General features: G+C 37.8%; 1 protein-coding gene across 1 annotated transcript in view; it reads left to right on the top strand.

The window, feature by feature from the left end:
- The window catches only part of Dop1 (dopamine receptor, D1), a 56354-nt gene continuing 41339 nt past the window's right edge, over window positions 1–15015 (top strand). Inside the window, exon 1 of the mRNA XM_072009838.1 lies at window positions 1–134. Coding sequence (XP_071865939.1) covers window positions 120–134 — 15 coding nt within the window. The 5' untranslated portion in view covers window positions 1–119. The remainder of the gene's footprint in view (window positions 135–15015) is intronic.

The raw sequence follows: 15015 nt of genomic DNA, 5'->3' as shown, positions 1-15015 counted from the left end.
AAACAGAGTGAGAGAGTAAGAGAGTTGGAGGGAGGAAAACGTAGGAGGGGGCGAGAGGAGGCTGTGCTCGGGGTGCGGAAGAGTCAGTGCGCGGCGAGGCGCGCCAGCTGCCGCACGTCATGATTCTACCCCAGGTGAGCTACGAATTTACCCAGAAACATCACAGCACGCTCTTCACTTCAAAACGGGACCGCCAAAATTCGTGACTATATATCACTAATATATACATATATGTATATACATCTTTGCGTACAACTATTACAAAATGATTGTCTTTCACACCAACCCCTCGTGCATGAGACCAGTGTGCTCGATTGAACGGCGTACATCTTCACGTTGCTCGATTTGCTTTCAATCTGTCCAAACACCAGCACGATACATCAACCAGCATGATTAACTATATCGCTCTCTTCGTTCACGTTTCTCTTTCTTCTCTTTCTTCTACCTGTGCTTTCGTATCCTTCGTACACATCGTGCATCGTGTGGCAGAGAGATGGCCGCGACGTCGGACGAAATTATAATCGAACGATCCTCGAGTATCCGTCGGGACACAGAAAAACCTCGTTTACGATACTAGACGCAATATCGGCACGATACTATTAGCGTATCGTCGAGTGAAACGCCGGGATCACCGGATAGACCAAGTGGCTGCGCGATCGAGGATTTCATGGGAATCGATTCCCTGCACTGAGAACAACAGATCTGCTTCTCGACCGCTCGTAACGAGTGCCGTGTAGCAAATAAAAATTGACGAAAAGGCAGGCAAGGCTCTTCATCACACACATACACACACACACACACTCTCTCTCTCTTTTCCTCTTTCTCTCTCTGTATTTCTCCAGCCTGAGGACAGTCTCTGATGAAGCTGCTATTGTTTTCCAATGATGGTCACTTGTCCGATTGATCTTTTTTAACGACTCCGTTTCGCTCTTTCTCGCACTCTTTTATGGTGAACTGCGTATGAAACCAACGGGGAATATCGTGACAACGCGCACCCTATTGCCTTCTACCAGAGGAAAGCGTAAAGTGATTTTGTACCGTGCAAACAAACTTTATTTCTCGATTCATTTACGGCGGACGCTTTGTTTGCCCGCGTAATTGACAGCCCGTCGAACGTGAATTAATCTTTTACGCGCAATCGGGCGTGATAAATCTCCATCGGCGAAAATTTCAATTTTCACATGCGAAGACTCGGCTCTACGTATATCCAAGTTTCTTAAGCTACCTCGAGTGTTGTACAGCTACGGTTTTTCTATCCCATGCTCTTCTCTTCTTCTCGATCGATCGATTGCCAGCGATTTGAATATCTTCATTCGCCGGAGTGGCGTTCGGCAAACGCAGTTTGTTGGAACAGGATCGCAACAGGTTCTCTCCAGCACCTCGATCGTTATCATCTTAATCGCACTAATTTATTATCCGGACTATTCATTAGATTTTTCGCTCATTCCCTCCCAATCATGTTCGCTCATGTCCCCCTCGCTTTTTCTCAATATCCTCAAGCAACGATTATTTCGTGGTTTGCACGATGAATTAAAGACTCAGCCGTCAAGCCAAAAGTATTATAAGTGTCTTCTGCAAACTATGTGCGACGGAGGAAGAAGAAAGGCTGTGCGCGGAAAATGAACGCGTCTTCTCGACGGCGGCAACTCAATTTCGTGGCGGAGCAATGAAAAGGGAAGTGTTACGGCGAGGCTGCGACGAAGCCTGAAACTTATGCATGCTACGCGACAGAATTATGCCGCGCGTCAACCATCGAAATCTTTAACGTGACAAGAGCCTCGTATCGACATGATAGAAGAAAAGATGGACGAGGAGAACGAACCGGATCGCTCTGTGATTTTACACAGTCTTTTCATAATAACGTTTATCGTTCCGAGTCGTTTGTTTTTTTACGGAGGACTCGAGTTTCTCTTCGACCGAACAATTTCCTGTGCAACTTCACATCTTGAACATTCCGCTCTCAAGGGAAGTGTCAGTCAGCCGGTTCTCGTCGAGTTTTTTATTCCACCAAACGGCGGGCTTCTTTGATCTTCAAAATTTTTTCCAACTGCTTTCGAATAGCGATGTTTCTATCGGGTCAAGATCAAGGAAAGTTTAATTCGTTTGAGTGTTCGCCATGAAAACGTTCTTTAATTCTTTTAATCACCGTTTATGGACGCTCGTCTTGCGTGACGATCCTTTCCGTTTGCGAAGATTTTAGACTTGAATTTGTAGAATTTTTACGAGTGTTGTGGCTTTTGCGACGATTCTTCGATCGTTATTCAGTGAGATGTTATCGTAATTCTATTTCGTCTGCGGGATTTTAACGAATTAAGGAAACTGTCGATGTCAGCTTTTGATCAACGCTTCCGAAGAGGAAAAATATCAATTTTTCCAGGCAGATCCACGAATCGGGAAACACTGACTCGAGTTAATCTCGTTTGTATGAATCTGATTTAGTCGGCGATTTGATTCAAAGAAGCGCCGCGAACTCTATAAAATAAGGAGTACGATTGCGGTCTGTCAGAATGGAAATATTTCCGAGGGTGTAACAACGTCTGAGTTTCCAAGAGGGTGAAGACTTATTCCTAGCCCGATTATGGCATCTTTAGCTGCTGGTTCCAGCAATTTCAGCCGAGACACGCCAAAAGTTGAAGAAAAATTTCTATCGATGACGAAAAATTCCGTCTTTTATTCCAGTAACACCGTTCGAAGCTTCAATATTATTTAAAAAATGTTCGATCGAACGATGGATCGAACGGTACAGCTGTACCCTCGAATGAGAGGAAAGAGCTCCTTCGGGCGATATACGCGGAACGCAAATGGTATCGCCGACAAAAACGTTGCTCGATTTAAAAAGGACAATTTCGATGGATCCGATTTGATCCGACCCTCGAGAACGTCGAACAGGGAATAGAATTCAGAAGGAAAATCCCAACTCGATATCAGAACTTGAATCGTGGGTCCCCGTGTCATCGTTCAGAACGGACTCTTCAATTTTTGTCGCTGTGTCGAAAAAATATTTTCCCGCTTCAAGTGCCCCAAGTTAACACTTAACAATCAACTGACATAGTGGTCATCGTTGGCTCACATGTTTCTACGTTTCTTAGAACCATTAGAACGAATAGGATATTTTTCACGTACTAACGAATCTTCAACAGTGCGAATGACTCGGATAACACTGACGGGGGAAAGTGCTTCGATACGATATGGTATTTTGCAAAAATTATTTCTTACGGTGTATATCTCGATCTATCGCGGCGAGATATCTAAAACACGGCAATCAGCGTCTTAACGCGATACGTTAGAATCGAGGGAAACGTAACGAAACGAAATTTTTCCGCTCTGATTGCGAGTAGATCGTTCGGCTACCGATCGTGTGAAATATGTGATTTAATCTACACGATATTGCAATTGACTCTGATGGTCGGAGATTGAAAGTTGGTGCGCGAAATCGAGTGTCAGGTGACGGCTGATACATCCGCGAAACGTCTACGCAGGAGCAGCAATCAACCTTTACCCATCCAATTCCGATCGAAACAATTTGGAGGAAAGTCGAAAACGCCTATAAAGTTAACCGAGCAAACTCCACTTTCTTAAAGCCCGATTTTCCCGAGGGTTCGAACGCCGAGAGGCGTGACTTGATCCCTTATCCCAGGGTAGGAAACAATCTCTTTGTAATTACAGAGCAGCTCTTCGATATTTTTTATGGAGCATGCTGACTCTAGAAAGGTCTACCCTACCCTAGGCATCCCAATCACGGTTGGTTTCCTAAGGATTTACCAGCTCGATTCACCTTACGTCTTCGATGTATCCTCTCCATCTTGGGTTAGCGGACAACAGAGAGAAGACTATGACGATACGTACAATCGATAGCTCATAATGGATGGTTTACAATCTGTCGCAGTGTGACAATGTTTCTTGCATTTGCTTAGAAAACCTGTTTCTAGCGAAGAAATTTTGTGACAAGTTTCGAGTACGATCCATAACTCTTCTTGCTTCTCACTCGCAAAGGTATCTCGACAGTTCTCGCAGAACTTTGTTATGGATTTTCTTATGAATACGTTTTGCCGCAAAGAGACAAACTCGTTGTGATTATAACAATGAAACTTGAAAGCAATCCAAGAATTAACGTAGAAATTACCAGACATTTATCGCAAGCATACACTCGATGAAAAATTAGTATACGAATCGTAGTCTTGGATGTACAATTAGCGCTAGAAATGGTCTCGCTAATTGACTGTTCACGTACTTTGGCGATCTTAACGAAGCCTGTCGCTTCCAATAAACATCTTGCAACTTCTATGTACATTCTCAAAATGCTTGAAATTTCACCAATATAATGGCTGCGGTCATGTCTCGTTACGATACTAACGAGAGTTAAAAATACTTTCCTGAGCCACTGTATCTTGTAGAATCTGATGGATTATCTGGCTGGGCAGCGATTGCACGCAAACTACTTCCGGTTAGAAGGGCAAAGGGCTTGCTGAGTACGCCTGTTGCGCGTTAAGGCCACAACTTTGCTATCAATTACCGACAATGATAGATCGACGTACTCCGGCAAAACTGCTTGATGAGTTTCTTTAATTACAATCCTCTTCTCGTTAAGCTTCTGCATAATATTTTTATTGTATAGATAAACATGGCGATAGATTAATACAATCATCTAACTTTCTATCTTTCTTGTTCCTTTCCCTCAGCTCTTTCTTTATCTCAGTCACGTTCCCATTGAACATTTCCTAAGTACTTGGTTCTTTAGGGTGTATCTAGGTTAAATCTGAGTTAGGTTCGAATTAAGTTTCCACTAAGATTCTATCCTTCCTTCCAACTCCGCCTAATAAAGCGTATATCTACGTCTCTACGTCTATTTATCTCCATACTTTCCCGTGTTTGCCCATCTTATGTAAGACGCAATCCTGTCCTACATTCAACAAATATCACGTTCGGAATATTTAACTCGAGTTTCCTGTTACATTGCATCGATTGTTCCAAGTTGAATTTTCCACGCGTTATCAACGTCAAAGATAAGCCAAACGTTGAGAGCGAAAGTGCAGTGATACAAATCTTTCCGCGTGTAAGTTTGCGATGACAATTTATTCCTACGTTATCGTAAAAGAAAATCGAGGAATTCATTTATTCCAAATGAAACAGAATCGATTGTTACGCTAAATAGCTTTTCTTGTTTCCTTATTACGAGTCCGACAAATTCGACTCCAACATTCTTAGACACCCTGTATACATCTACTATCTAAATATCATCGTTTCTATTAACATTCTTCCGTTAGTCTAAAAGAATTTGTAAAAGTCAGTTTACTCGGATTTCTAATCTGAAAACAGAGTGACTGTCAAGAGATCCGATAGTTCGATTAAATTTACAATTAAATGCAAACACTATTTCGATTAACGTATATTGTTTTTGAAAGTTAAATCGTGTCACAATATTCCGCTATATCCAGCTATAGTATGAAAAATAAAATCATTGCAGTTTCATTTATCCCCAATTTTGTTTGTTTAATTGTAATTAAGATATAGTTTGTGAAAGCTGGAAATGACAATTTTAAGCGATAACGTACGCGTATCGCAATCTCTAAAAAAAATTGCATTTTCTAGGAGAAAATTAAATTCTATTGGTGAACGTTTGTAAACAATCCGTTCTAGACGTAGAGTGTCAAGACGATTTCGGATTATCAACTGATACATCCGATATTAATACCGTCAAACTCCCTTTCGAGCACATAAGCCGAATAAGGCTGCAAGTATAGAATTACCACGGAGGTTAATCCTAATTAAGTCGGATGGCTCCTCGAAAACTTTCCGATCAAACTAGTTGCAAGCATATTAACCACGTAATATTTTCTTCTGGCTTAAATGTATCGAGTGTGCAGAAGATACATGGAAATACGGAAAATAAAATGGTCATCGATCAAATGATCAAGATCAAGTTAATCAACGAACAGTTCATTAATTCGCTCGTTATACCGTAGCCGAACGATGAATAAATCTTCTACAATAAATAGCGGACTAAGTTTCTTCCTTGTTTCAATTATGACCGCTTCGATATCAAATATATTCCTCGTAAATGAATCTCAAATTTCCATTAATTTTATCAACCGTCTAAAATTTCACCGTGTCTTTTACGTTTAGGCTAAACAACTTCTAACTTAAACAGATTTAATGCATTGAGAAATATACCGCTCAGAAATTTTGAAAAGCTTCTAATTGCTTCAAGTTGTTATCATTGATTTCATCAATGATCTAAAATTTCGTCCTTCTCTGATCTTTTGTGTTTTATGTTGATCGAATTTCTAACTTGTCTTCGTTTAATAAATTCTATGGTTCACTGTTGAAAAATTTGTTAATTCGTTGGTAAGGTTCATGTCTTGCATTGAATGCTGCATGGTGTTTAAATATTTTCGTACTGCACAAGCACAGAGTTGTTACACGATCAATTAAGCTGGACAGCTTAATGGAAAGCAAACGGTATTCCTTTCACTCAGAAAATTCGTGGAAAATCGGTTTCGATCATTAACATTTTAAACAACAAGTAATATCTCAGAATTATTGCTTTAATAGTTACTGTCTTTTGTATTTACATTTGCTGCGTTTCGTCCAAAAGCAGAAAATATATTACAGATCGTTTTATCAGAACATTATATTTTACTGTAATTTTAAATTACAACATAAAGCGATCACAATTAGTCGAAAGTAGAAAGAAACTCGTTTTACCTTGTTACGAAATTTACCTTCCTTCATAGATGGACAGTAATTTCTTGATATTTTGTGCATGTAAACACCGCTGGAAATCTACTCGATTAACTTTGTCGTACCGATGAAAATCACATCGGTAGTCGTAATCATTTTTTCGTGATGTCAGGTAATTGAATTTTCAATTGAATTTCAGGGCTCGATTTCCAGTCGCCGTTTAATTTAGGCGGCCTTTACATTCGCTAGATTCTGTACTCGGGACTAGATCGATATATCTTCGATCAGTGGCGAAAGCACCGAGTTGGAGACAGCCATTGAACCTGCTAACTAAAGCCCACTATTACACACTGCGGTGTATATTCTGATACCAAGTGCAAGCTGTTGTGCTCGGTCGAATCGTACAGCTCCATTATTGATACTATCGAGAATTTCGTCAATCGAGAACCCTCGACAGATCCTCTTTGTTTCCCTTTGTGTCCCATCGATCATCGCTTGATCGACAAACCTTTTTATCGGTGTATTTAACAACCCGGAAAATAACTACTGCTCGGCCGTATATCTCGCGATTTCTTATCGTGTGTAAATCGAACTTTTCCATCTTTTGGATAATAACGCGTACTAGTAGCCAAAAACCAGATTCACAACATGATGGAATTGGAATTACGATCTATGTCTCGATTTATAGGATTAAATTATTAAGCTTTCATAATTTCACATTTTAATCGAACGTAGGTTTCCCGCGATATAATCGTAGGTTCATTTATGGTAATTGTGTAGCATGATGAATATTTTGCTAAAAAAAAAAAGATGGAATTCATCGAAGGGAAATTAAGAAAGTTTTGCCGGAGAAAGACACTTATGAACAATTTTGTTATCGGCTCTTCGATTACATTAGGCCGATGCATGTGAAAATTATAACGGAGCAACGTGATATAACATTTTCGCTCTTTTCTATAATCTTAGTGTATTAAACAAATTTTATGCGTAAATAAAATGCGTTTAAAATAAAACAATTTCAAAATAAACAGGATTACCTTTTAGTCGGTTTCATTAGATTTATATTTTTCCTAGAACTGAACTTTCATTAGAAACATCCTCAGTTTTCTACAAAATCTCATAAATTCGTCGATTATTCTTTGATTTTTTACTTTTTTGAATTCGACGAGTCCATAAAATCTACAAAAACCTGACCTGTCACGTTTATCTCCCGCGGATTCGCGCGAAACATTACATCGATGATAATCGAATCGAAATTAATCTTTGCACGTTTGAAACATATGTGTTTAATTCCCATTCTTTAAACATCCATCGTTATTTTTCGAACATTTTATTTCACCGAATAACAACATTGATATAAAAACAAATAGTTACGTATCTCATTCGAGTTATGGGAACAAAATATTCCGATTTATATGCTCGTCATCGTACCATTGCTTTCTGATAATTCCAAACTTCGTATTTCACCGTCATACAATGATCTTTCTGTTGGTTTTCCAGGCACATCTTCGTAATTCTAAAGCGAAATACGAATCGAACTCGTAGCATCTCTTCCTTGAACGGCATTCTTCTTTTTCTTCGGCTTTTATGCTCCCTTAATGATCTTCGTGATCCGAGTAACTCGCAATGGAGTGAGAGGCCGGCACGCTCTTTGAATCCGAGTAATTTACGCTCCTTGCGAATTACATATCGAAATCCATTGAGCCGTCGATATCGTTTCGATTGATCGGTCGAAATGAACGTTCCGAATGCAGCTCTGTTAACGCGTTAATTTGCTTTAAATCGACGCATATACCTTCCCCTTTTAAAACGTTGATTTGTCTCCGATTGAAAAAAAATTCAGCGAAAAATTCGTGCATTCACGCACACTCGATACACTCGCTGACGTTTTTAAAAGTAACCAGACATTTGGTTCTTTTTCACAGAATGAAATTCAATATGCAAAAGTACATAGAAGGCGTAAAATTTGCAGATGTACGTACACAGGACGCGCGTAATCTGCAAAAATATATAAAATATTCAAAGTACAGTACTCGTTATATCATCTAGTAGGTGAAATAAATCTCTACCTATGTTCTACCCCGTTAATTATAATAAACCCTGTAAAAATATAAATTTACCTAAATATCCGTGGACCACGGTTATGATCATTACAGTTACGTAAATATCTTACAGACGCTTAGATATCTCTGGGAAATTTAAATGTCCAGATATATACAACATATATATACATAGTACGTAAAGATGATAAGTAGCCTAAAGGTTAATAGACACTTAAAATTTATAGTCTCTATAAAAGGATAATAAATATCTGCTCACTCTATTCGTTAATTCACCATTAAATTTAGAAGCTTTCTAAGAAGGAAAGCTATAAGTCTGTGATCAATACATAGATGACAAATATGTATTCTCTAATCGAATAGTTGAATTGCTACGAAATTTTTCTCTAAAATCTATTACAGTTATCGATTTAAACTAATATCAAAAAGCTAGCACTAAGACTTCTTTTTTATTTTATGAGCCCTACCTACCGGATAATTTCTCCATTGAAACTTTTTAATAAAATTTATATACTGTTCGCACAAATTCACTTAAATGTTCGAATGTCTATAGACAATAGCATATCATTTTCTTTTGCGAAGATTTTACGAAGACACATAAAAAGTACGTGTATCTTCTTATAAAGACGAACGTATCAATGGAAAAACTTACGTCGTGATCGTTCTTATCGCTCGTTCTTAGACACACAGATTATTAAAATTCGCAGACAAAATATACATAGTCCCAGTTTATTTTTGCACAATGATTATTCGGAAAGAGCGCAGGTTTTATCGAATCAACCCTTTCTCTGTATCGTGCTTGATTTCTTCGCGTATTGCATCGCATTCCTGTTCGTCGATTGATCAATTTTTTTTCTACGTCGAAAGCTCTCGACAGCATCGACGATTGTCAGTCGACAACGCTCTCGTTGTTCACGAAACTCTTTCGAATGAGCAAGAAAAATAACGATGTTTACGTTCGATTCGAACGTCGATAAACCGTAAGTCAGCTTTTATAACAATTTACAATTGCGCTGTGTAATTAGCATGCAATTTACCATTGCACATAAACTACAACCGTGTGAGATCCGCGTGATATATGCAGCTGCGATGGTCCTTGAAAAATGCAGCGAAAAATATAATATAACCGATCCCATAACGATGGATTTTGTGTAAATTATTTTTTATTACCATTAATATTAACGTATAAAAAATGACGTGACAGCAACATTTCTCGTAATTGATGCTAATCTAGAGGATTTTTTAAACATTTCTTCAAAGTTGTAAACATTTCTCTGTTTGCACAACAACCAACATTCGTTGATTCAGTTTTGTTTCGTATTGTACGAAAGTGATCTCGTCACCTCAGACGCAGGTCAAAATCGCTTAGATGTGATCCAACGAGAGCATTCACAGTAGGCGGTGCGGTCAGGTCAAGTGAAAATCTGTCAACCTTGGCGTCGGTTTACTAGCGATCAAGATCTCTGTCCCACAGTCGGAGAGGAACATGGAGGACGAGCGTTTAATTGATCTTCGTACGAAATTACAGCGAGCTATAACGCGATTTTCATTAAAGTATACTTGGAAAACGACATTGTGCCTACTTTCAGTGAACGAATCAAAATGAAAAATAAAATCCTAGATTTTTGATCGTAGTTCGGCCGTACCTTTGACCGCTAGTGTGAACGAAGCTTAAGATCGTCGTATTCGAGGAAACTTGAATCAACGAACATTTCTTGTTACCAGCAAACAAAACAACATGGAACAACTGAAGAAAATTAGCTTTAATTCTTTAAATTACGTAAAATGTTTTTATTCTATCTACTTGTTGTGTGCCTTAACGTTAATGGTAATAAAAAATGATCGATACAAAACCTGTCGTTCAACAAGTTCAATTATACTCTTCACTGTAACGTGGTTAAAGTAAATGTTAAGCAAATGTTGATCGCGCATACACAGAAAAATTATTCTCTCTCTCTCATTTAATGGCGAAGCTGTATTTCAAGTGGTCTGTATCTCGGTATCTCGTGTTCCAGCGTGCACATGAATTTTCCTACCTGTAACCGGCGGGGTAAGTCGTTTACCGAGATATTTATTGGTATCGTGAAATCAGAATCCAATCAGATCGTAAATCGGGGTTGACGTTCTCTTCAGCTCAAATTCATTCAGCTTTCGAGTCGATCCACGGAATTAGAATTTTACTGATAATGGCGAATCTGGCGGAACGAATTGAATCGTTTACGAATCGCTACGCGAATTTCCCCATGATTCGTCGCCCTTTCTTTTTTCTCTTTTTTTTTTCTCTCCTTCTCATCAGATCGCAATCAGGATAAACGGGATTTAATTACGACGGTCGTGGGTAGACCGGAACTCTTTCATTCTTTTTCCCATCCGCCGCCTGCAACTGCGCTTGTCCCTCGTTGACATTTTTCTCGTCCTTTCTCTCTCTTTCTCTCTCTGTCTGTCTTCTCTTGTCTCTCACAAACCTTTTACGACGAAAATTTGTTTCGACCTGTTGGAACAATTTTCGCGATCCTGAAAAACGCGTTGGTTTTTTTTTAAACCGATTGTCTACCAAAATTGTCCAGGAAGGCAGAAATTCTGTCACCGAATCGTTCAAACCGAGCGACATTTGAATTTCTCCAGAGTCCATTTCCACGATTCAGACACAAACTCGAAACTCTTAGTATGAAATAGGTGCGAAAGGTCAGGAGTATTACGTAATAAAATTGTAATAGGTAGACTGACGATTTTTATTCGTTTATAGAAAATTTGAAGGTGAAAAATCGCACAGAATACGCAGAATATGAGGAGATGAGAAGAAATGAGGAGATAAAACATCCATAGTACTTTCTATAATACTTGATGCGTAAAACAATCCTCTATGGATACTCTAGCGTTTGAATTATATTCTCAAAAATATGAATTTAATACATGACAATAACATAAAAATCCGCGGTCTAATGATAAATGTCACTGACGTTCTCATTTCGTTTCTATTTAATACTTTCGTACGGCAGAACCTCGTTTGTCCGAGACAAAGCAGTTTGGATAACCAAACAGTTCCAATAACAAGGATTTAGCAGCTATTGCCTGAAACCTGTCTGAAACCAACAGCAACAAAAAAAAAATTCCACAAAATTTCGCATACATCAAAGTTGATGGTCATGTTCGTTGGAATTGTTCAATTAATCATCGCGCGGATGGCAAACACCATTTTCGTAGCGCGTTAAGAACACGGTATTGTTTTAAGCAGTGAATAGTAATACAGTTTTGCATTATCATGAAACATTGGGAACAAAGGACTTTCGACCTCCCTGCCATTTGTCCAATTGTTTGTCGTTTAATTAAATGGCATCAACTTGGGCGAAATTAAACGAAGCAATTTACTGAAGCAATTCATGAGAATACGCATTGCACCGATGAATCTATCATAACCGCGGAATTGAAACCGGATATCGTGCGGCCTGTAATACCTGGCATTTTCTCCAAATTTGTATTCAACGTTATTTATTCGATGCGAAGGATGCGACACATTTTTACATTATGCGCTGCACAGGATATTGTGAAATTTTATTAACAGTTTAACACGACACGTCTTTCGCGGCTATATAAAGTTTGAACCAAACCCTGGAAATATATGTAGAAATCATGAAACATTCACTGCGAATGTATATTTGGTAAAAAATTAATATACAGCACAAATAAACACTTGAAGTATACGCACAATAAGTATTACGGATATTGCCATTATATATTGCGGCTTATTAATGTAATCGACGATTGACTGTTTAAATATCTCTGCGATATGTATAAAATACATATATACCTATTTGCGCGAAATATCTTGCAGCTTTGATTGAATTTCACCAATATGTTGTCATTTAACCGTGATAATGTGTTACGACATCTCGATAGATCAAAGTGTCTCATATAACATACACGATATACATTTATAAAAGATATTCTTATGATATATATTTACAAAGGATATCAGGTGTAGACAATTGTACAGATATTTTCGTAAGGCACTATATATTTTTTAAGCAAATCACGAAACTGAATTACTGTAGAGAGAGAGAGAGAGAGAGAGAGAGAGAGAGAGAGAGAGAGAGAGAGAGAGAGAGAGAGAGAGAGAGAGGATCGATGAACATAGCAACTGAGCAGACTATACCGCTGCGAAACTAACGGCAAGTGAGGTAGATAGATTGTTATCGAAATGTCCCCGTTTGGCTAATTATTTGCCTATCGGTCGCAGGGTAATCACCAACGTTTCGGATCGAACGCTATATCTGCTCATAAGCTGATATTACAAGCTCGATATAGCTCCTGTATCACGAATCGCAGCTTCTTCGTTGTTTGCGAACATCATCCTCAGTGCCGGATAATTAATTATCCGTGAAGTCTCGTGTAACAATTAGACTTCCACAAATATCATTTAACCATAAGAAAAAAATGGCTAAATTGAGGTGATTAAATAACATTAAATTTCTAGTGCGAGCTTAGCGGCGTTTTAACAACAGAAATTTCACAGGTCTTCTAGCAGGGATTAACTCTATGCAAATAAGATGAATCCACTTCGTAATCCACCTTAACCAACACGATGCACGCTTAATTCAAATGCATATTGTTGTGCAAATACGTATTTATACAACACTAAGACGCTTGCAGAAAGTCAAGTTACCTTGAGGAATTGTTAAAAAGCTATTTAAAAATTACTATCTAGTTTGAAACTTGTGTGAAGATGGATGAAGACTAGAATTTTGAGATGTATAAAGAATTCATGCATCGAACGTTGCAACAAATATCTCGTCTTTATATTTCAATTGATAATATACAGAAATATATAAAATACATACAGTGAATTGATTATAGCATTTGATAAATCTAACAAATCTTTGTTTAGGTTTGATTTTGTTTAATTATGAAATTAATGATGGAATTATAAATGATACTTATTGGTAGCAAAATTATGAAATTGAAATAGCATAAACAATCGCAATCTAGGCAATTAAGTAATTGTTACTAATCATTTTCTAATTAATTTTCTAAAGAATCTACTTCGCTTAATTGCTCGGTCAACGATATTACGGATATTTTCCATGAATTTCATTTGATAAACTGTAGTCAACAAGTTATTTGATCGTCATTTCCACCTGCATTCGAACAAATATTATTTATAATTTAATGCTTCCCTCGGTGTATCAATAATCAAGCGATGAATGGATCGAGTTTCTTCATTTATTATAATCGTATTATCTCTGTCATCATGAATAGTTTATGATGCTCCAATGAAACTTGAAATCACTCGAAGATCATAAGTACTAATTGAGGTCGTGTCAATAGGGTTCGATATCGGTCGAATGTAGCAGGGGTCATCGAGGTCACGAATTAGCGTTCACATTATGGGATACTATCATCGATAGATACTTGAGATCTTTCAATAGTGATTTCGCAAATAGATATTAAAATTCACCAGTGTTTCTTCTAGGTTCAAGTGTATTAAGTTTCATCACATTTGGTGATATGAATATAAAAATTGTTATTATGAAAATGAAATGGAGAGTCTGATAAAAAATCCTATCAATATTTTGTGTAGCCATTGTAGAAGGTTCAAAAACTGTTACGATTTTCAAGATGATTTGACATTCGTGAAAGAAGTATTATATGTGGCACGAGAAAGTCTGAGAAGCATCCATTACTGGCTATCAGGCTTAAAGAAACGTTTGCTCGTATTTTATTCCCGACGTACAGGGTTTCACAAGAATAGCTATTTCAATATTTATTATAAAATTTCTTCACAAATGTATTAGGCGAAAATAAAAAGTCATCTGCTCTTTCTCTATTTCCTCATTTTTTATTAAGTGTCCTACTTTTCTATCCTAATTGTGGGAAACTTCCGTGGTGTAAACAGGTTTCATTATTTCAGACGTGGTCCTTAAAAATTACGGATTTACGTTTAAACGACATTAAACATTATGAAGTTTGAGATCATTCTTGGCCATTCGCTTCAAACACCTTCAACATTCTCTTTATTTTCGCAATGTTCAGACTACACGAGGTGTCTGTACACGAGATAGAACATCTTCTAGAAATATCTTCCAGAACTATCATTAATACAAGGATAACAATTGCGATTATTTGTAATTCCGACCTTCCGGTTTTACACAGAAATTAATGTTACGATGTTCCTGCACTGTCAAAATTCCGAAAGAATAGAACTCAGTCGAGTTACCTAATTCGTTAGGACTCTTGACATCTTTCGCAGTGAATGATCGTGCAGATAAATGAAGGC

The sequence above is a fragment of the Bombus fervidus genome, chromosome 9 (assembly GCF_041682495.2).
Source record: "Bombus fervidus isolate BK054 chromosome 9, iyBomFerv1, whole genome shotgun sequence".
Taxonomy (NCBI): domain Eukaryota; kingdom Metazoa; phylum Arthropoda; class Insecta; order Hymenoptera; family Apidae; genus Bombus; species Bombus fervidus.
This window is presented reverse-complemented; position numbering and strand designations above follow the sequence as displayed.